This window comes from Mobula hypostoma, chromosome 23 (genome assembly GCF_963921235.1).
Source record: "Mobula hypostoma chromosome 23, sMobHyp1.1, whole genome shotgun sequence".
NCBI classification, from domain to species: domain Eukaryota; kingdom Metazoa; phylum Chordata; class Chondrichthyes; order Myliobatiformes; family Myliobatidae; genus Mobula; species Mobula hypostoma.
Window position 1 is genome coordinate 22,320,184 of NC_086119.1, and position 21,797 is coordinate 22,341,980.

Consider the following 21,797-nt stretch of genomic DNA (forward strand, 5'->3'; position numbering starts at 1 on the left):
GTTAGATTCCTTTGATACAATACCAAGGCAGAGATTCTATGAAGGGCCTGGGGTAAGAAGAGGGTGTTTTTGGATGGGAAATTAATATACTAGATCAAGATTACCCCCTCGGCGGTCCTGCAGAAATGTAAAGGATACCCTGCAGTAAAGCGAATATTAAAGCAAGGAAAGATTAGATTTCAAACTCCGTACCCTGCTAAACTGCGGGTGTTTTATGAAGATGGTATGCAACTATATCAGACAGTGGAAAAGGCGACTACAGACATGAGGAACAGAGGACTGCCCGTCAGTATGACCAAACCGAGGAAAAGCCTTGCTGAGCAGTTATCCCGATCTGCTTGGGAAATAGTAAGAGAACCGAGAAAGCAGGGGACGGGAGGAGGGCGAGAGAATATCAGGAAGAGACTGTGAGTTTTCCGAAGACAGCCCTCACCCCCTCCAGAAGAGCCATAAGGTTTGGCTAACTTTAAAAGTGTTGATAAGATAAACGGAAGCAAAAATAGATGGTGCTATACCTATTTCAAGAAATACTTATTATAATGTGGATTTTATATTACTCAATTTTTTAAATTCATTCATTCACTCCTTTTTCCTCACCTAAATGAGAATATGTTTTTTATATATATGGGAGGAATATACAGGGAAATCTTTTCTGTGTAACGGACATAGACTTGTTCACTTACTTTTATGGGTACTGTAATGGGGGACCCCCAACTCACAGGGAGGAGGGGCTATCCCCCACAGCTAGACGTTTCCTGTAGCTCAACCCAGGGTCATCTACTGGAGACTTCAGCCTTGGAATCACACCTTCGTTGCCTTTTTTAAAATTATTATTTGCGTTTCTTGGTTCTTATTTGTTCAGGGAGTAGATCGATTAAGTTTTATTCTGCTAATTTCAATGATATATTGACAGATAATTACACATGGCTAAGGACAAAGTAAAATTCATTTCTTTTAATGTCAATGGGCTGTTAAATCCAATCAAACATGGTAAAATTCTATCCAAAATGAAAAAAGAACAAGCCCATGTAGTATATTTACAGGAAACTCACTTACAGTTGAAATCAGAAGTTTACATAACCTTAGCCAAATACATTTAAACTCAGTTTTTCACAATTCCTGACATTTAATCCTGGAAAGCATTCCCTGCCTTAGGTCAGTTAGGATCATTACTTTATTTTAAGAAGGTGAAATGTCAGAATAATAGTAGAGAGAATGATTTATTTCAGCTTTTATTTCTTTCATCACTTTACCAGTGGGTTAGAAGTTTATATACACTTTGTTAGGGTTTGGTAGCATTGCCTTTAAATTGTTTAACTTGGGTTAAACGTTTTGGGTAGCCTTCCACAAGCTTCTCACAGTAAGTTACTGGAATTTTGTTCCATTCCTCCAGACTGAGTCAGGTTTGTAGGCCTACTTGCTCAAGCACTCTTTTTCAGTTCTGCCCAGAAATTTTCTATTGAATTGAGGTCAGAAAATGATGTCAAGTCTGGTTCATCCTTGGGAGCAATTTCCAAATGTCTGAAGGGACCAGAAGGTACCACATTCATTTGTACAAACAAAAGTACGCAAGTATAAACACCATGGGGCCACGCAGCCGTTATACCGCTCAGGAAGGAGACACATTCTGTCTCCTATTGATGAACGTACTTTGGCGCAAAAAGTGCAAATCAATCCCAGAACAACAGCAAGGGACCTTGTAAAGATGCTGGAGGAAACAGGTAGACAAGTATCTATATCCACAGTAAAACGAGTCTTATATCGACATAACCTGAAAGGCTGCTCAGCAAGGAAGAAGCCACTTCTCCAAAACTGCCATAAAAAAGCCAGACTACAGTTTGCAAATGAACATGAGAACAAAGATCTTACTTTTTGGAGAAATGTCATCTAATCTGATGAAACAAAATTTAAGCAAGTCACCAGGTTCAGATGGGTATATGGCAGAGTGGTACAAAGAATTTAAAAATGAGTTAATTCCTGTCTTACTCCCCACACTGAACTGAGCTCTAAAAAAGGCACAAATGCCACCCAGCTGGAAGGAAGCGAACACCTACGCTCTGTCTGCCAGAGAAAGCAGGATCTCCTAGTGGCCACACATTTTAATTCCAAGTCCCATTCCCATTCTGATATGTCTATCCACGGCCTCCTCTACTGTCAAGTTGAAGCCACACTCGGGTTGGAGGAACAACACCTTATATTCCGTCTGGGTAGTCTCCAACCTGATGACATGAACATTGACTTCTCTAACTTCTGTTAATGCCCCACCTCCCCTTTGTACCCCATCTGTTACTTATTTATCTTATATTATTTATATATATTTTTTTCTCTCTCTCCTTTTTCTCCCTCTGTCCCTCTCACTATACTCCTTGCCCATCCTCTGGGCTTCCCCCCTCACCCTTTCTTTCTCCCTAGGCCTCCCATCTGTCCCATGATCCTCTCATATCCCCTTTGCCAATCAACTTTCCAGCTCTTAGCTCCATCCCTTCCCCCTCCTGTTTTTTTCTATTTTTACGGATCTCCCCCTCCCCCTCCCACTTTCAAATCTCTTACTAGCTCGTCTTTCAGTTAGTCCTGATGAAGGGTCTCGGCCTGAAACGTCAACTGTACCTCTTCCTATAGATGCTGCCTGGCCTGCTGCGTTCACCAGCAATTTTTATGTGTGTTACATAAGGATCAGACAGGTTTTATACAACAACGCCAAACGCAAGACAATATACGAAGGACACTTCACATTATGGATCGTATACAAAGAAATAAAATCGAAGCAATAGTGATAGGCGTGGACGCTGAAAAGGCATTTGATTCAGTTAATTGGAATTTTCTTTACAGAGTTTTACATAGATTTGGTTTCCATGACACAATTATTAAAACTATACAGACACTATATGACAACCCTACTGCTAGGATTAAAATCAATGGATATTTATCAAATAGTTTTACCCTAGAAATGGGCACGAGACAGGGTTGTGCATGGTCACTGCTACTCTTTGCATTATATCTGAAACCATTAGCTCAATACATCAGACAAAGTGAAGATATCATGGGAATTACTATTAAAGGGACAGAGCATAAATTGAGAGAACCAACATTCTCTTTACCTAAATTGATGCAATCCTTTGAACAATATGGTCAATTATCAGGATACAAGATCAACATAGATAAAACCCAATTACTTTCGTATAACTATAGCCCACCAAGAGAAATTGGAAGTAGATATCCCTGGGCTTGGCAAACAGAGTCTTTCAAATATTTGGGCATCATTATACCAAAAGATTTGTCAAAATTATCAGAATGCAGTTATCAGCCTATATATAAAAAATTAAGGAAGATATAACAAGATGGAACCTAATTCCTTTTTTTAGTCTCAGTTCAAGGATTGAATCTATTAAAATATATATATTGCCCAGACTATTATATCTTTTTGAGACCCTACCAATAGAGACTAATCAGAATCAATTCAATGAATGGAACAAAATGTTATCAAGATATATGTGGCAAGGTAAAAAGCCTAGAGTTTGTCTCAAAACTTTGCAATTAGCCAAGGAAAAGGTGGGATGGGGCCTACCTTCTCTTAGAGATTATTATTTTGCAGCACAGTTGAGAGCTGTAATATGTTGGTGCAACCTATCATATGACGCTGAATGGAAAAACATTGAGGAGGGGATACTTCCCATCCCCATACAGGCAATTTTGGCTGATAACAACCTACAAACGTACATAAATACTATTGATAATCCATGGGTGAAATGGACTCGTAAAATATGGAAAACTATTATAAAATAATATAAACTAGAGGGAGATATTGCAATTCTTAAATATGACACGGATTTTACTCCGAATAAACTGGATGCTAGATTTAAGGACTGTACAGCTAAAGGAATAACAGTTCTTTGCAATATTATGAAAGAAGGAACACTGTTCAGTTTTGAAATGCTTAAAGAGAAACACTTATTAGAAAAACAAGAACTTCTATCGGTATCTACAGATGTGACGGTATGTTAATAGGAGGGTTAAAAATGTAAGCAAGGCAAGTACGTGTTTGATAGAGCTATTTAGAAAAGCATATAGTGTAATTCAGATAACGGTAGCAGAATCATTTCAAGTGTGTATAAGGGTTTGTCAAATCTTAAAACACATTCAACTTCATAGATTAAAACAAAATGGGAGAAGGAAGGAGGGATAATTATATCTGAGGAAGAATGGACGATAATATGGAGGTATCAATGGAAGTGTACCAGTTCACAGAAATGGAGGGAGTTTGGATGGAAAGACTTGATAAGATGTTTTATTATACTCTCTCAGAAATCCCATTATGATAGTAACCTCCCTGTTTGCTGGAGAAATTGTGGAAATCAAAATGCAAGCCATTATATTTTCTGGGATTGCCCTGTTATCAAAGACTATTGGAGTGGGATACACAATGCCCTACAAGACATTTTAAAATGTGAAATACCCTTAGAAAGTAAGACCATATATTTTGGGTATGTACCTCAAGAATGGTTGAAAAGAGATAAATATTTAATGAATATACTGCTGGTGGCTCGTAAAAAGACTCTTACCAGGAAATGCTCATCACAGGAGAGCCCAACTTTAAATGCATTGATGGAAATTACAATGGACATTTACAAAATGGAGAAGATAACAGCATCTGTTAATCATAAGTTGGAACAATTTGATTCATACAAGGAAAAATGGTTCAACTACATAACATCTCATAGGCCTGATTTTATTCTCACAAATCAATGAATATGTTGTTAAAAAAAAATCACTCCCTACTTGTACATAGTTTTCTCCTTCTGCTTGTTCTTCTTTCCTCTCTTTTCTATAGGTGTATACCTCAGATAAATATCATGTGGAGATTTGTGGCAAATATGATTATATGGTATATATGTACAATATCAGAAGTACATCTTATGGAAATGTTTGTTTGATGATGAACTTCAATAAAAAAATAAACTACAAAAATAAAAGAAACATACCAAAACCTGTGCCATCATTTTATGGCATGTCAGCACCTTTCCACTAAATTTAGGGCACAGACAATTTGATTGGTGGTAATATTATCCTTAAATGAACCAGTGTAGCTAGAAGAAACAGTAGAAAGCTTTTTACTGATTCATCTATTTCCTTCTATAAATTTGCTAATTGTATAAATTATGATATGTCCCTTTTTCTCAGAACATCCTTAAAAAGTTTTCTTAGAGCTGGTCATATGGAAAATTTATTCTGTAGATAATGATACTGTATTTTCAATTAACTCAGTATATGTTTGACTTGAACTCCATTTCAGAAATATAGTTAGTGAAATAATTTGTCAATTATCAAACTTCTAAAGGAAAGCCATCTGCTCTGCAAGCCAAGATCACATTGTCTTTATTTAACCTCTCCATACTGTGTTCCTTGCTCACAATCACCTTAAAAGGTAAAGCAACAGGTGGCAGCTTTGGTCCATTCAGATGCTCACAACTTGTTCATCCAACAGCACTTCCATCACTATGCTACTGACACATACTAATTAAATGGAAGAGACTTACAACTTATCAAAATGAGAACTATATCAGTGGAGTCATTCAACCACATTTGAAGTAGATTCAAATATGTCAGGATTTAAAACCTAATTCCTTCATGGAGTTTCGTTGATTGAGAATGGAGGTAGAAAAAAAAGTTTAATTTTGAAACCTTGATTAAACTAGAGGAAAATCTATTCAAGGAAGAGATGATTTCTACAACTACCCTTTCATGGCAGCAGATGAATTTGACATTGCAAAAAATTGTAAACCTATATTTTGATCATGCCATTTTACTAAAAATATGTAATACCTACATGTTTATGATGATCTATCTCAATTGAGAGGATGACTTAATTAGCAAATAATTTAATTTAAGGGAAGTGCAGTGCTATAAACAATTTAAAATTTTGTAAAGCAGGCAGAGGACTATACTTGATGTAATAGGATGATGTACTGTCGTAGGGCCAGAAAAAGCTTTTGTCATTATCTTTGAATAGAGCATCCGGCTATGGTTAATTACTGCTCTTGAGTGCCTGAAATTAGATTTTAGTGTTCATCAGCAACAATTTAAGCAATCTGCATCTTTATCTTTTAATGTGCCTTATATTTTTAAATGTTCTTATTTGCAGTGCCATGTTTGTTTTCATAAATCGGGATATATATTTGCTATATTTTCTCTTTTAAAAGAATGATAGAGTTTGTTACTTGTATTTTTTTATGTAGTGGAATTTTTATTTTGGACACGCATAGATAAGGAGTGTGGTGATTTCTTCTCTGCATTTTCTTTGTATAAATGGGTAAATGATATAAATAACCACTAATAAGAGAATGCACACATCTGTGTAGACCTAAATTGGATAAAGAACTGGACCATAATTGCATTTCACATTACTCATAATTTGTATGTAACAGATATCGTGACTGGAATCTCAATTACATTTGCTAGTTAGATTTTGTTGTCAAATGCTTGATCATCAATTAACTGTTGAGATGTTGTTGCAACATTGTTAGCTTTGTTGTTTTACTAGTCTAGTTTCTTCTCAGGCTTTAAATGGGTTTTTCACTTTGTAGTGATCTCCAAATGATGATTACACTGATTATTATTATTATTGCATATTCCAGCTGGAAGGAGACAGTTTGCTAGACATGAATGGGGCCAAAAAGCAGCCTACCTGTTGGGCTGCAATTTAGAAGAATTGTCTTCTGCATTATTTAAGCATCAACCGAAGGTTCAGAGGTCAACTTCATTCCGGCAAGGGCCAGATGAAAGTGGACAGGGAGATGGCTCAGGTAGATCTTTTACCTGATATATCGTTTTTATAACCAGTGATTTTTATCATATAATCTTGGGAAATATTCTGAATTGTACAAGCATTTAATTAAAGTATCAGCATTTTGTCAGGTGGTTGATTAAGGTATGATTTTTACCATTTAGAAACAAACTCTAATACTTTGTTGTATCCTTTAAATGCCTGAACTTAGTTAATAATACTTAGCATATTAGAATATCCCAATGTTCATTGCAGTTATTTGTTATTTTTCCACTTTCAAGACTGTTATAGGGCAAATGTTGAAATCAATAAGCAGGAAGGTATGAATTACAAAATGTATAATTAGGTTCCGACGTTTGCTGGTATATTGTTCAAGATATTAGAAGGGATATAGGCTAGTTTACAAATCAGATTTTTCACCTGTGTAGTAATGGGGATTGGGAACCCACTAACTGAATGGGTGGAGGAAGAATAACTCATTTCGCATTTAAAGAACCCAGATCAGCAGTTGGTTTATGGAAATCTTCAAGGCTATGGAACTTGGATAATGAGATTAGAGCAAGTAGCTCTTTCAGTCTGCAAGAGCACATATGATTTGAATTGCTTTCTTCAGTGTTATAAATTTCTGTATGTGTAAGAAAGATATGGCATAAAGTTGTCATCATCTGGATGTCTGTATTCTTGGCATTCTGCCCCATAAATCATTCTTGAAAAAATGGTTAATAGTGTATGACTGTGAAATTGTTCCTCAGGCGGCTGCAATCATTGATTTCATTTGGTAGATTTATACAAATACTTTAGTCTTTGTCTTATGAATATCTCTAAGCTTCATGCATTTATCAATCTTGAAATTCATAATTTCAAACTAATATTAGGTTTGCATTCCACTTATTGTAAATACATCAGAAAGTTCTGATATGCATATGTTTTAAGAAAAGGTTCAAGAGATTTGCATGGATTTATAATATATGTATGTTTGTGTTTTGCTAGGTCCCAAGATAACAGCAATGGAATGTCTAGAAGCAATGGCATCCAGTTTATATGGAGAGCTGTTCATGGTGCTAATCTCACTCATTAATAGGTAAATCTTTGTATTTTTTTCACTGCTTGAATTGATATTTATTGTAACAACAAACAAGTAATTGTGGATTACTCGTCTTCCAAAATTCATTCAATTCACATTTGCTTATTCTTTGAGGTACAGAATTTCATCGTCTGTGAACACTAATAGTTACAGAATATTGTCTTTGTCATAACTTTCAGTTTCATATCTACTTTTTCACGTCATCCTGAACTCTGTTTATTTCTTTTTTGGAGTCTGGCCTCTTCATCACTTACTCTGTTTTTACTTTGCTTTTAGTGCTGAAGCCCCATTCTACTAATTCTCCATGTACCTCAAAAAGTTGTTACTCTCCATCTCTTTCTTCAGTATTTTCCATTAAAACATCTTTTTTGTTTAATCTTATAGTTACACTTCCTAACTACAGCTGGTACAACTTGGCTTCCGTTTATTTTTCATATCAAACTTAAAGTACTTTGGCACATTTTTCTGTGACGTTGGCTCAATATGTTTGAATTTATTGAAGATTAATATTACTGAAACATAATGGACTATGGACTATGTTATTACTGATATCCTTTGAAATTACTTTAAGTGCTAAACTCATGTCAAAGCCATTTAATTACTTTATAATGTAAAACACCATTTTTTTCCAACTGCATTTGACATTTAAAAGTCTATTATAACATTTAAAGGTCTGTTATGAAGCTGCCAAGATAGATGTGCTGGGAAGTTTACTGTGGTCTAATACCCAAGAGATTTAAATCTGAAATGCATAGAGGTATACATTGTGATTTTAATCAGGTTTGGTGTTTCTGATGCTGCTTTCCATTTAAAATAGGGCACTTAAGTCCACTCAGCACTCACTTTGTTCCATAATGATAGTGGATACCCCTGGATTTCAGAATCCAAAGCTTGCATCACCTGAGAGAGCTGCAACTTTTGAGGAACTCTGTCACAATTATGCACAGGAACGTTTACAGATGCTCTTCTATGAGCGAACGTTTTTGAAAGAGCTTGATCGATATAAGGAGGTTAGTTGTTCATCAAACCATGCCCTAACAAATACCTTTAAGTGCAATTTATGCAAGCAATTGTTTGTAAATAATAACTCAGATATTTTGAACTGATGAAGTGGATGAATTTGTCTCCAATGTGCATGAACTGTGTTTAGGCAAATAGAACTGAGTATAGTGATGAGCAAACTGGAGAACCTGAAGGTAGATAAATTCCCTGGTCCTGAAGGAATGCATCCCAGGGTGCTGAGAGAATTGGAGGAGGTTATAGTAGATGTGTTGGTAATCATTTACCAAAACACTAGACTCTGGGCAGGTCCTGGCGGATTGGAAGACAGCAAATGTCATGCCACTTCTTTAAAATGGATGTAAGCAAAAGACAGGGAACTATAGACCAGTTAGCTTAACATCTGTAGTCGGGAAAATGCTTGAAGCTGTCATTAAGGAAGAAATAGCGAAACATTTAGAAAGGAGTGGTTCCATTAGACAGATGCAGCATGGATTCATAAAAGGCAGGTCCTGTTTGACAAACTTACTGAAGTTCTTTGAGGACATAATGAGTGCAGTGGATAGAGGGGAACAGGTGGATGTCGTATACTTGGATTTCCAGAAGGCATTTGATAAGGTGCCGCACAAGAGACTTATCAATAAGGTACGGATGCATGGAGTCAGAGGAAGCGTATTGGCATGGATAGTGGATTGGTTAACCAACAGAAGGCAGAGAGTTGGTATGAATGGGTGTTTCTCCAGTTGGCAGTCAGTGGTGAGTGGGGTACCGCAGGGGTCAGTGCTGGGCCTGCAGCTGTTTACCATTTACATTGATGATTTGGAAGAGGGGTCTGAGTGTACCGTAGCAAAATTTGCTGATGGCACTAAACTGAGTGGAAAAGCAAATTGTACAGAGGATGTGGAGAGTCTGCAGAGGGATATAGATAGGTTAAGTGAGTGGGCCAAGGTCTGGCAGATGGAATACAACGTTGGTAAGTGCAAGATAATCCACTTTGGAAGGAATAATAGAAGAGCAGATTATTATTTAAATGATGAAAGATTGCAGCATGCTGTTGTGCAGAGGGACTTGGGAGTGCTTGTTCATGAATTGCTAAAGGTTAGCTTGCAGGTACAACAGGTTATTAAGAAGGCAAATGGAAGGTTGGCATTCATTGCTAGAGGGATTGAACTCAGGAGCAAGGAGGTCATGCTGCAACTATACAGGGTACTGGTGAGGCCACATCTGGAGTACTGTGTGCAGTTCTGGTCTCCATACTTGAGGAAGGATATACTGGCTTTTGGAGGCAGTGCAGAGGAGGTTCACCAAGTTGATTCCAGAGATGAAGGGGTTAACCTATGAGGAGAGATTGAGTTGCCTGGGACTATACTCTCTGGAGTTCAGAAGAATGAGAGGGGATCTTATAGAAACATACAACATTTTGAAAGGGATAGATAAGATAGAAGTAGGAAAGTTGATTCCATTGGTAGGTGAGACTAGAACTAAGGGACATTGCCTCAAGACTCGGGAGAAGATTTAGGACAGAGATGAGGAGAAACTGTTTTTCCCAGAGAATGGTGAATCTGTGGAATTCTCTGCCCAGGGAAGCAGTTGAGGCTTCTTCACTCAATATATTTAAGATACAGTTAGATAGATTTTTACATAGTAGGGGAATTAAAGGTTAAAGGCAGGTAGATGGAGCTGAATTTGCAGACAGATCAGCCATGATCTTATTGAATGGCAGGGCAGGCACGATGGGCCGGATGGCCTACTCCTGCTCCTATTTCTTATGTTCTTATGTTCTTATTTCCTGAGATTATTGTGGTAAAAGTACCATCTGCAATTTCTGAACTTTGGTAGCGTAAGAATTTGAACTGAGTTACTTCATTTTGTAAAAGCAAAAACAAAACAGGTGCTGAAATAACAGTAGAGAATACCAGGCAATGTCTTTGGGGAGAGAAATTGAGTTAATGTTTTGAATCAATTGCCTTTTAATGGAGCTGGTCAGCAATTGATATTTACTATCGGCGCAATCTCCCTTCAGCAATCTTGAACACACCTTTTCTCATTCCGTTTTCTGTAACGACTCTTTTCCATTCTCCTGGTTTTACCTGTTCATCCAATCTTATCTGATGATATTTCCACACCAGTGCTTCAAAAATGTCTTTGTTTTGCTTCAACTGTGGTTTGCTCTCAACTATAGTTCTCACGGCTCACAAGCATTTCCTGCACTTTTGGTTACTGTTGCTTCTACTCAGAGCTAGGATGGGCTTCCCCTTGTCATCTCTTATGTCCTATTAGTCTCCACATTTGAAGAATTGTCTTTCTCTGATTTCTGGTACTTACAACAGGATGCCACCACTAGATACATCTTCCGCCCTTCACTTTCAGCTCACTGAAGGGGCATTTTCTTCTGTAGCATTCCAGTTCATTTTTCCATCTTCCAACAACTCTGTTCTCATGACACCTTTCCATATAATTCCAGGAAATGTCCTCTTTAACTTTTTTTCCTTCCCAGGGTAGAAACCCAAACTTTCAATAGAAGCACTTATACTCCTTCCTATCCAGTCTGCTTCAAAAGTCTTGGTTCAATTTGCAAGAGTGACTGTTTTACAATTGTAAGCTGTATTTTGAATGCTCCATCCACTCCACTCCGATCTCTCAACCTTTTGGCCTTTTACAATGTTCCAACAGAGTCAGTTTAAGCTTTAAAACGTGGTATCTCCTTCAAAGCTAAAATCATTGATGACCTGAAATAAATGCAATTATTGTCTCTATTTCTTCTGTCCCATACAGGAAAACATAGAGCTTGATTTAGATGAAGTTGAATCCAACTGTCCTTTTTCTGTAGGTGCCATAGATCAAACATCTCATCAAGCACTGGTAAGAAAATGAGCCGTGAGCATGGAAGCATTGAGTAGCATTTCATTATACATATATTTTGTATTAGATATCCTGAAATATAGTGGTTAAAATTGGTCTTATTTTCTGTGAGTATCACAACGTAATGAATAACATAATATCCCTTTTGAAAAATTTTGTTTTCTTCTCCTGGTTGAGGACAGAAGCGTAGTTGGTATTGAGTCATCCAATATTTGGTTGAAGAACCCAAAAACTCTGTCCTTTTCCTGTTTTATCTATCTCTAGTTCCTTGAAGGGTCAAAAGAAAAATACTTATAAGGAGACTGATGGAAGTGTATTTCCCTTTTAATTAACCGGAAACCCACAAAAGATTTTCATCCATAAATTTAAACTATAGGCTTAGGTTAAAGGCAAACTTGTGAACTGCCTGAGAGTCTTCAAATAATCATGCTTTTGAAATATGATTCTACCAAAATACTCATGAAACAACTTTTGCATTGATAAATCAAAAATCCTTATTTTAAATAAAGCCCACCTGACTTTGTAATAACAGAATGCACCCTTCAATTCACTGTTCATAATGTGTCTTAAACTGAATGGTTACATAGTTGATCATTAGTTACAAATTAAGTTTGATACAATGAGGACTTTTTAAATACCGTATTTTATGAGATAGCAATACTGTTAATTTGGTACTTCTGAGGAATGTGGGGGTCTTTTTATGTTTGTCTCAGATGCAATAAAATGTACTTAGTAATTGCCATGGAGAAAAGTGATCCTCATTCTTGGGGAAATTCTTTGCTGAATTATTATTGAGTGAGTGAAAATATTGTATGTGTTATTAAGTATTTGGAGTGCATAGTTCAGAAGTAATGCATTTTGTATCTCCTTGGTAGGTTCGAACATTGGCTAGGACAGATGAAGCAAGAGGACTGCTTTGGCTGCTAGATGAAGAAGCTCTGAAACCTGATGGAAGTGAAGACACACTTTTAGAGCGACTGTTCACATATTATGGACGACAAGATGGAGACAAGAATGGTAATTACTACAAATAAAAACTTAGCTTGAAAACTGTTAATTTTTTATTTTCGAAGTCAAAGCTTAAGTCAAAGTAAATTTATTATCACTGCACGTATATGTCACCATATACAACCCTGAGATTCATTTTCTTGCAGGCATGCTCAATAAATCAGTAGAATAATAACCATAACAGAATTAATGAGCATTAATGGGCATCACCCAGTGTGTAAAAGACAACAAACTGCAATTACAAAAATAAATAATAATAATAAGTAAATAAGCAATAAATATCGAAAACATGAGATGAAGAGTCCTTGAAAGTAAATCCAATGGTTGTGGGAACATTTCAATGATCAGGCAAGTGAAGTTGATTGACGTTATCCTATTTGGTTCAAGAGCCTAATGAATGAGGGATAGTAACTGCTTCTGAATATGGTGCTGTGAGTCCTGAGGCTCCTGTACCTTCTTCCTGACGGCAAGAGTGAGAAGAGAGCCCGTCCTGGGTGGTGGGGTCCCTGGTGATGGATGCTGCTTTCCAGCAAAAGTGTTTTATGTAGATACGCTCAGTGGTGGGGAGGGCTTTACTCGTGATGGCCTGGGCCATATCCACTACTTTTTGTAGGATTTTCTGTTAAGGGGCATTGTTGTTTCCATACCAGGGCATGATGCAGCCAATCAATATACTTTCTATAGAATCTGTAGAAAGTATCGATACATTCTATACACTTACATAAACTTCTACAGACTTCTATACACAACTGCAGAAGTTTGTCACAGTTTCAGATGTCATGCTGAATCTCTGCAAACTCCTAAGGAAGTAGAGTAAATTTTTGAGGGTATTTTTGAAAGAGGCTTTAACAAGTGAGTGGTAGTCAACTTCAATTCTGGTGAGAATTGAACACTGGTACTGTGTCCATTCATTGATATTAAGTTTGGTAGAGTAGAATATACAGGTTTCCCCCGCTATCTGAAAGAAGAGCGTTCCTATGAAACCTTTCGTAAGCTGAAATGGCGTAAAGCGAAGAAGCAATTACCATTAATTTATATGGGAAGAATTTTTGAGCATTCCCAGACCCAAAAAATAACCTACCACATCATACCAAATAGCACATAAAACCTAAAATAACACTAACATATAGTAAAAGCAGGAATGATATGATAAATACACAGCCTATATATTGATTTCTCCTTAAATATAAGATAATTTAATGGAACACCATGCTTTGTACACCCACCAATCCACTCAAGTAATAGACTTTCCATTTTATCCATTACTGGATGCCGACTAAAAGAGACCACTTTGCTACTAGCAGAACCAATAGTAACATCAGCAGCTTTCAAGATTCCTTCTCTCTGCATGTAAATAGTACGAATGGTGGACGCAGGCAAGTTCAACGCACGCACAATGTCTTTATTTTGTTCACCACAATTGAAACGCTTAATTACATCCAGTTTTACGCTAAGCGTAACACCCTTACGAGCTCTCTTAGGCTTTTCTGATACCTTAGGACACATCTTGCTAACGGATGCACAAAATAAATTGAGATAAAGCACAGATGCTCACAGTCACAGTTCAAAGCTATGGCGGCTTGATGCTGAGTGCAGTTCCCAGGGAAGGCGCTTGGCAGCGCCACTCTCACTGCTCGGGGTGCGCGCTGCCTCCATAACAGCTCGCTACAAAACAAATGAACGCTATTTTTGCTTTTCGCCTTTTTTCGTAAAAGCGAAAATCTTCTTCAGATTTCTTTCAGTTAGCGAAAACAGGTACTAATGTAGGTCTTTCATAAAAGCGAAGTGGTGTAAAGTTAACTTTCGAAAAGCAGGGCATACCTGTATAATTTTCAAAATGTTACTTATTGACACGTGTACTTTTACATTTGTGCAACAAAGTAATTAGTAAAATACAACTCAGTATCCTGAGTTCTTTTTCATGATTCACCTAAAGTTTATAGTATTTCATACTATAATATAAGGTTTTCCTTATATTGAAATACTGAGGGGAAAGAAGAGCGACTGTTGTGAGTTATGAACCTCTTTTTATTAATAAACAGTGAATTCTGAGCATTGCAACAGAATAAATAATAATAAAGAATGCATGCCAATGAAAGTTTGACCAGCAATGCTTTATTTGTGTTCTAATAACAAAATTGTTTAGCTAAAAATGTTTTCCATTGCACATGAATGAAAAAGGCAAAATTGCAAAAACCTTCTACTTATTTCCTCTTTTTGTAGGTCAATGCCCTTTGTTGAAAGGCAACAAGCTTCATCATTTCATCCTAGGTCACTGTTCCAATACCAACTGGGTGGAGTATGACACAACAGGCTGGTTGAATTATGCAAAACAGAATCCTGCTACTCAAAATGCTGCCACTCTACTTCAAGACTCTCAGAAGTAGGAAGTAGTTTTCATTACAAATACATTGCTATGTTCTTTGTAAAAAAAATGTTGTTGATGCAAGCAGCTTTTTTGTGAAAATGTTTTTGAATTTTAATGTGATTTTCTGATTTTTGTTTTGTTATTGTATACAGTAATTACAGTACAATTGCATTCCTTTTTCAGGAAGATCATTAGCAATCTGTTTATGGGCAGAGCCGGAACTGTATTGTCTGGATCAATTGCTGGCCTGGAAGGTGGATCCCAGCTTACTTTGAGAAGAGCTACAAGCATGAGAAAGACTTTCACCACTGGCGTAGCTGCAGTAAAGAAGAAATCATCGTGCATTCAGATTAAACTCCAAGTGGTTCGTAAATAATTAAATTAGTTTCAACTTCTAAGTATGCTTGTGTTAAGAGTGGGTGCATGCTTGTAGAGAAGGCTTAAGAGTTATTGATTGTTTAAAAATCATCTAGTGTCTATGCATCCACTGTTTCTAACAGAATTTCTTCTATGCAGTGCTAATTTGAATTGTTTTATACAATAACACAATGTTTTAAAATCTCTGAGATTGCTTAATTAATTATCTTTCAGTGTTACATTTTGGTCAGAAGTATAAGAGGTAATTTGTATTACAGTGCATAATTTCAAAAAAGTACAAAAATATAATTCAACTCGTAACAGGTACAGATAGAAAGGGGAAATTTCTCTTTAGCAAAGACTAGGGAACATTAAAAATAAGGATGATTGGTAAAGAAAACAAAAATGATACAATTAAAATTTTGAGTCAGCATGTGGTTACATTCTGCAGTATCCTGCTAGAGTTAATGAATGAAAATTCCATTGTAGAGTTCAAGAGAGAGCTGAATAAGTAGGAATGAATTTGCAAGACTGTGGGGAGAAGACAGGGCAGTGGGACTAGCTAGGTTACGTTGAGCACATACAAACTCACTGAGCCAAATAGTGTTCTTCCTTGTTCCTTGAATCTTTAGAGATTGGTTGTTTAAAAAAAAATCTAATTTGGTATTTGGACTGAATTATATTTATTAATATTCATGTGTAATAATTAAATTTATTCATTTATACATTGTAGTTTTAGCTGTTTTTCTAGTAATGTTATACCAAATCATTTTTAACTTTAATTATTAGATGGATTTACATTTTTTGCTTCATTATTTTTAACGTAACTCAGTCGGAATTGCAAAGTGTCGCTTCTTATGGAGAAGCTCTACAAATAGAATTAAAATTTTAATGTTAAAGCTTCATGAGCCTCAAAGTTGTTTCTACTGCATATTAAATATTACACATACAATTCACTTTCTTTGAATATACTAAATTATGTATGTATTCTAAATTTGAATTCATAATCACATAAATCAAAATTAATATATGTAAACTAAATTAGTGGAATGCATCTAATTAGACGCATGTATTAATTCAGCCTTTTTATTACAGGATGCTCTTATTGACACAGTGAAAAAGTCCAAAATTCATTTTATCCACTGTTTGTTACCGAAAACTGATGCCTTTATTGAAACAAAAGTGTCTCCAACGCCTTCTCTAAAGTCTGGAATCATAGAAACTGATATCCAGGCAGAAAATTTTGAAGCGGGTCTAATGCAGCTGGATGTTCCACTTCTTCGAGCCCAGATTAGGGGCTGTAAACTTCTTGATGCCCTAAGAATATATAGACAAGGTCGGTTCTTCTCAATCACATTTCACATTCAAAATCTGCATTAGAAAGAAGTACTGTTTGTAGTTTCTTGATCATAAAAGTAAGCTATTTAAAAAGCATTGGCCCAGTTATGAATGTAGATTATATGGTTAGAAGTGGATGGCCTTTAATTTCTAGCAGGAAGTTCAGAAGCCCAGACGTTATTGCAGTTTCTGGGTTTGGTTGTCATCTACTTAGTACCTTGTTTAGTGACATCATTTGGTGACTTGTTCTGGCTGGAGACGCATCAAATTTAAAAACTTTGAAACCTATTTTCACTTCTAAAATTCCACCCTTTGCATTTAATAAAATGGATCTCAACTTTCATGTCTACATTTTGATGTGTATACAGCACTTTCTCTGTAACTTTAACACTTTATCCTGCATTCTGTTATTGCTTTCCCTTCTACTACCTCAATGTTGTTTCAAAATGATCAGTACCAATGGCTTTCAATTTTTTTTTACTGTATTTTGGTATATGTGACAACAATAGGCTAATTTATCAATTTGCACAATGTATCATTTAAATAGATGCAAACATTTAAAATGTAATGCTCCTTGTGGTAAGCAAGGTTATCTTCCTTAGAGTCCTTTACTTGTGTAAACAAAATTAAAACAGGTTGATAGTAATTCTTAATTATTCATCAAGTTCTCTAATGGAGGACTTTTTTATGTTTTGTAAGTTATTCCTTTGCCATAATCAGCAACCTTGTTTAGTCTTGATCATGTCTCCTTTTATCCTCAATCCAATAAAATTAAAGTTGAGTTTATTGGCATATGCACAGGTACAATGAAATACTTACTTGCAGCAGCATCACAGGCAAGTAGCACAGATATGAAGTATTCACAATGAAAACCTAAATTAAATATACGTTATACACAGTTTTTACAAGAAAAAACAATTTGAAGAAAATAGTCCATTTTACTTGAAAGTGATTGAAGTGGTCATAATGGTGTTTAACTGTAGTGATTAGAGTTTTGGTAGTTGGTTCAAAACTGAATGGTTGAAAGAGAGTAACTGTTCCTGAATGTGGTAGTGTAAAACTTCAGGCTTGCCCAGTGATAGCTATGAGAAGATGGTGTGGCCCAAATGGTGCAGATCTTAGATGATGGATGAAAAAAACCCATCATAAATTGAAGATAACTGCTGCTTTCGTCCTTTTTATTTAAGTCATAATTATTGCCTCAAAACAGAATATGCATATTATTTTCAATGTGTACTGGATGTATTAATAAAGTAAATGAGCTGTGTCTTTCTTTTTTCTCTTTGCAACATATAGGCTACCCAGATCATATGGTGTTTTCAGAATTCAGACGGCGTTTTGATGTCCTTGCACCACATCTTACTAAAAAGCATGGGCGCAACTACATTGTTACAGATGAAAAACGGGTGAGTTCAGAATCACTTTATTGCTAGTATGTGAAACATATCAGTATTGATTGTGGTTCAGTGCCAAGCATAAAACACAGGACAATACCATAACAGATAACATAATAGCAACATACAAGACAATAGTGCAGCCATGAGCAATCGACAAGTAGCAGAATGGTCACATGTCAAAATGTAAATAATCAAACTTAAGTAAATGTGAACATATGGACAGACTAAATAATTATCAACATAACAAGGAGAGCAAAAATACCATTTAATAGATGTTGTGCAAGGACAGTTAAGGTATTACACCTGAGTGAGTTATGTTGAGAAGCTGGATAGATACTGGAAAGAAGCTTCGGAGATTATGTGTAGTCTGGTGGTGGTGGTGGACTTGTAGCATCTTCCTGATGGCAGTCTGGTGAATTGGTGACTGCTATTAACTGTTCTGTAGCAATGCTTTATAATTTACTGCCCTGGTAGTAAAAGTGCAGTTCTTTCAAAGTGTTAAAACTTGCAAGCTTAAAGGATCTGGTGATACAAGGTTAGTGTAGTAACTGAAGGAGACGATCAGAAATAGTTCATTGAAAGGTACAACAGCATGTGAGGTTGAATGGAACTAAAATGTTGTCATCCATTTCTGTCTTGGAAGTGCATGTGTCTAGTTTGCATAATCCAGGGAAGAAAAGTACGATGTTATAATCGTAGTTATGTGCATTTAATAAAGCTGAATTACCATGAAAACTTGAATCGGAATCAGGTTTAGTATCACCAGCATATGTCATGAAATTTGTTAACTTTATGACAGCAGTACAATGAAATACGTGATAAATATAGAGAAAAAAACTGAGTTACAGTAAGTATATATATGTCTATTAAATAGTTAAGTTAAAATAGGTAGTGCAAAAAAAAAGTAGTGAGGTAATGTACAATGTCCATTTAGAAATCAGATGGTGGGGGGAGATGAAGCTGTTCCTGAATTGCTGAGTATGTGTCTTCAGGCTTCTATATCTGCTTCCTGATGGTAACAGTGTGAAGAGGGCATGTCCTGGGTGGTGGGAATCCTTAATGATGGATGCTGCCTTCTTAAGGCTCTGCTCCTTGAAGATGTCTTGGATATTACGGAGGCTAGTAGCCATGATGGAGCTGACTAATTTTACAAGATTCTGTGACTGACTTCGATCTTGTGCGGTAGTTCCACCACCCCCCCTCCAATCAGACGGTGATGCAGCCAGTCAGAATGCTCTTCCATAGTACATTTGTAGAAGTTTTTGAGTGTTTTAGTTGATAAACCAAATCTCCTCAAGCTCTGAATGAAATAATAGCAGCTGTTTTGCCTTCTTTATAGCTGCATCAATATATTGTGTCCAGGTTAGGTCCTCAGAGATATTGACACCTAGGAACTTGAAATTGCTCACAAATTAGGTAAATAAAAATTGATTTTCTATTGAAGTCTATAGTTTTAATTCTGTACTCGACTGTGGAATTACATATTTGTGGAGTAATCCTGAAGAAGGTTAGGAGCAAACAGCTGAAGAGAGAAGGCAGCAGAAGGATCAAGTGGGCAAGGTGAGCTAGGAGTGAAAGAAATAAGTGGAGGAGGAGGGAACTGAGAAGGAGGGAGTTAGATGGAGTGTGGAGACTGAGGAAGGCAGGTAGGGGACGGTAGTTAGAAGTAGGGAGATCATAAAAGGAGGCAATGAGGATAATACTTGTGCATATGTATCTGGGATCAGAGTTTCTGTGTTTAGCACAGAATACCTTGGTCTTTAATCATCTTGGGCTTCATTGCCATTAGTCTGTGACTTTGTTATGTAAGATCACATGGTAAAGTTGTAATAGCCAACCCACGTTTTAAAGAATTCTTGCATTGGCATCTTTCGAGTCTCATAACTAGTGCAAAAGTAAATCATCTTTGATCCTGAAGAGAATATAAATGAGAGAACTCAGTTGACCGTACTAATTGCCTGACTTTTTAACAAACTTCATAACATAAATTATATTGTAATATTTAATAATATCTTGCTGTTTATTTCAAAAAGTGTCTTAAAAAATTGTCGGAACAAATAAATAGAGCAGTGGTAGAGTTCAGCTAACAATGCCCATTCATGTGGTACACCGTGTATTGACGTTGAACAATGCTCATTCATATGGTATGTGTTTATTGACGCTCAAACAATAGAGGAAAATTGTTTTGAACTAGCTCGCAGATAGTGCCTGTGAAAATTAATACACAAAAGGTAATGCCAATATAAGGCAGGCACTTACTACGTAATAAACTGATCACTGTGGCAACTAATGAACACAGAAGTCTTTTTAGTGTGCAGTGTTTGGATCTTCTATTTATTTTAAACCAACCACAAACAACATGTTGGTAAATTTAAATATCGTGTGCAGAAATCTCACATAATCTTACTGTTCCAGTTATTGCAGTTGCCTTTTGCACATGAGAGCATTAAATATGAAATGTTTCAAATGTGAGTGTGTATAACTGTTTATATAACCTTATTTAAATATATGATTATGCATAAGCTATTTAGTGTTTATTTAACAGTGCTATCGTGTTATTGAAAATGGTACTGATATATTACTATTGTGTTTTACACCTGTTCTGTAGACTGAAATCTTAAATGTTTAAAATTGGTCTAATTGCAATTTTTGTATTGTCAGAATAATCAATGAGAATGATAAATTAACTTAATGTTTAAATGATGATGACAATAATTTATTTTTCCAACAGTATGTTTTTGAGTCTAATTGCTGTCATCACAGTTTAGTCTGATGGCAAGTATTACTAGAAGTGGGGTGTAGGCAGCACAACTTCCTAAGAATTGATAATTAAATGCCATTTCATTTCTAAAAACTCTAATTCTGCAGCATGGATCATTTAATGCAAATCCTGAAGAAGGCATAAGAAACCCCAAATGTGGTATTTTTATATTTGGATCCATGTTGTTTGTTCGCTTTGTTCTTTCTTTTAAAGTAAACTTCTCTCAGAAAAATCACACGACATATCATGAAGTGAAATTTGGAAAAATATTAAGTATAACATAGAACAAAAGTTATTTTCAAGATTTTATTTCCTTATAGGCTGTAGAAGAGCTTCTGGAGTCTTTGGATTTAGAGAAGAGCAGTTATCACATGGGCCTTAGTCGGGTAAGTAATTTGATTCATAAATTGTATAGAAAAATAGCTGTCACTTGTTTAGTAGTTACTGGTTTATGCAACATAGCCATTTGGGAAGAAAGATAATTTTGTACATTTCTAAAATTCCTCTAGTAACTTAAGTTCTCTTATTGTAATCAAAGCAACGTAAACCTGGTGACTTTTATGTCACAAGTTTTCCAACAAAAACTGTAGTGTAAAATTTCAATCTGAAGAAGTGCCTCTCAGTATATTCAAGTACAATGTTAATTTCATTTCAATCTGTATCTTTCTCCCTCTATTCTCTCTGTTGCCTTCGTCATTTTCCTTGTTCCCATTCTAGGATCTTAAAGGATTTATCTTCATGCTATTACATTCTGCAAAGTACAAAATTTTCTGGGCTAACCTACAACTGTACCATTCAGAGAGTCCTTCACATGTAAAAGAAAACTAAAGGATATTTTTGTG

The 21,797-nt window shown here is 36.0% G+C and overlaps 1 protein-coding gene across 14 annotated transcripts in view; it reads left to right on the forward strand.

The window, feature by feature from the left end:
• myo18ab (myosin XVIIIA b) overlaps positions 1-21,797 on the forward strand; it is a 249,946-nt gene that overhangs the window by 146,358 nt on the left and 81,791 nt on the right. For all 14 annotated transcript variants that reach the window (XM_063031923.1, XM_063031926.1, XM_063031928.1 and 11 more), the window contains 10 exons: positions 6,633-6,800; positions 7,772-7,862; positions 8,683-8,875; positions 11,640-11,726; positions 12,602-12,743; positions 14,958-15,117; positions 15,286-15,466; positions 16,555-16,795; positions 18,094-18,203; positions 21,276-21,341. In XM_063031923.1, coding sequence (XP_062887993.1) covers positions 6,633-6,800; positions 7,772-7,862; positions 8,683-8,875; positions 11,640-11,726; positions 12,602-12,743; positions 14,958-15,117; positions 15,286-15,466; positions 16,555-16,795; positions 18,094-18,203; positions 21,276-21,341 — 1,439 coding nt within the window. The remainder of the gene's footprint in view (positions 1-6,632; positions 6,801-7,771; positions 7,863-8,682; positions 8,876-11,639; positions 11,727-12,601; positions 12,744-14,957; positions 15,118-15,285; positions 15,467-16,554; positions 16,796-18,093; positions 18,204-21,275; positions 21,342-21,797) is intronic.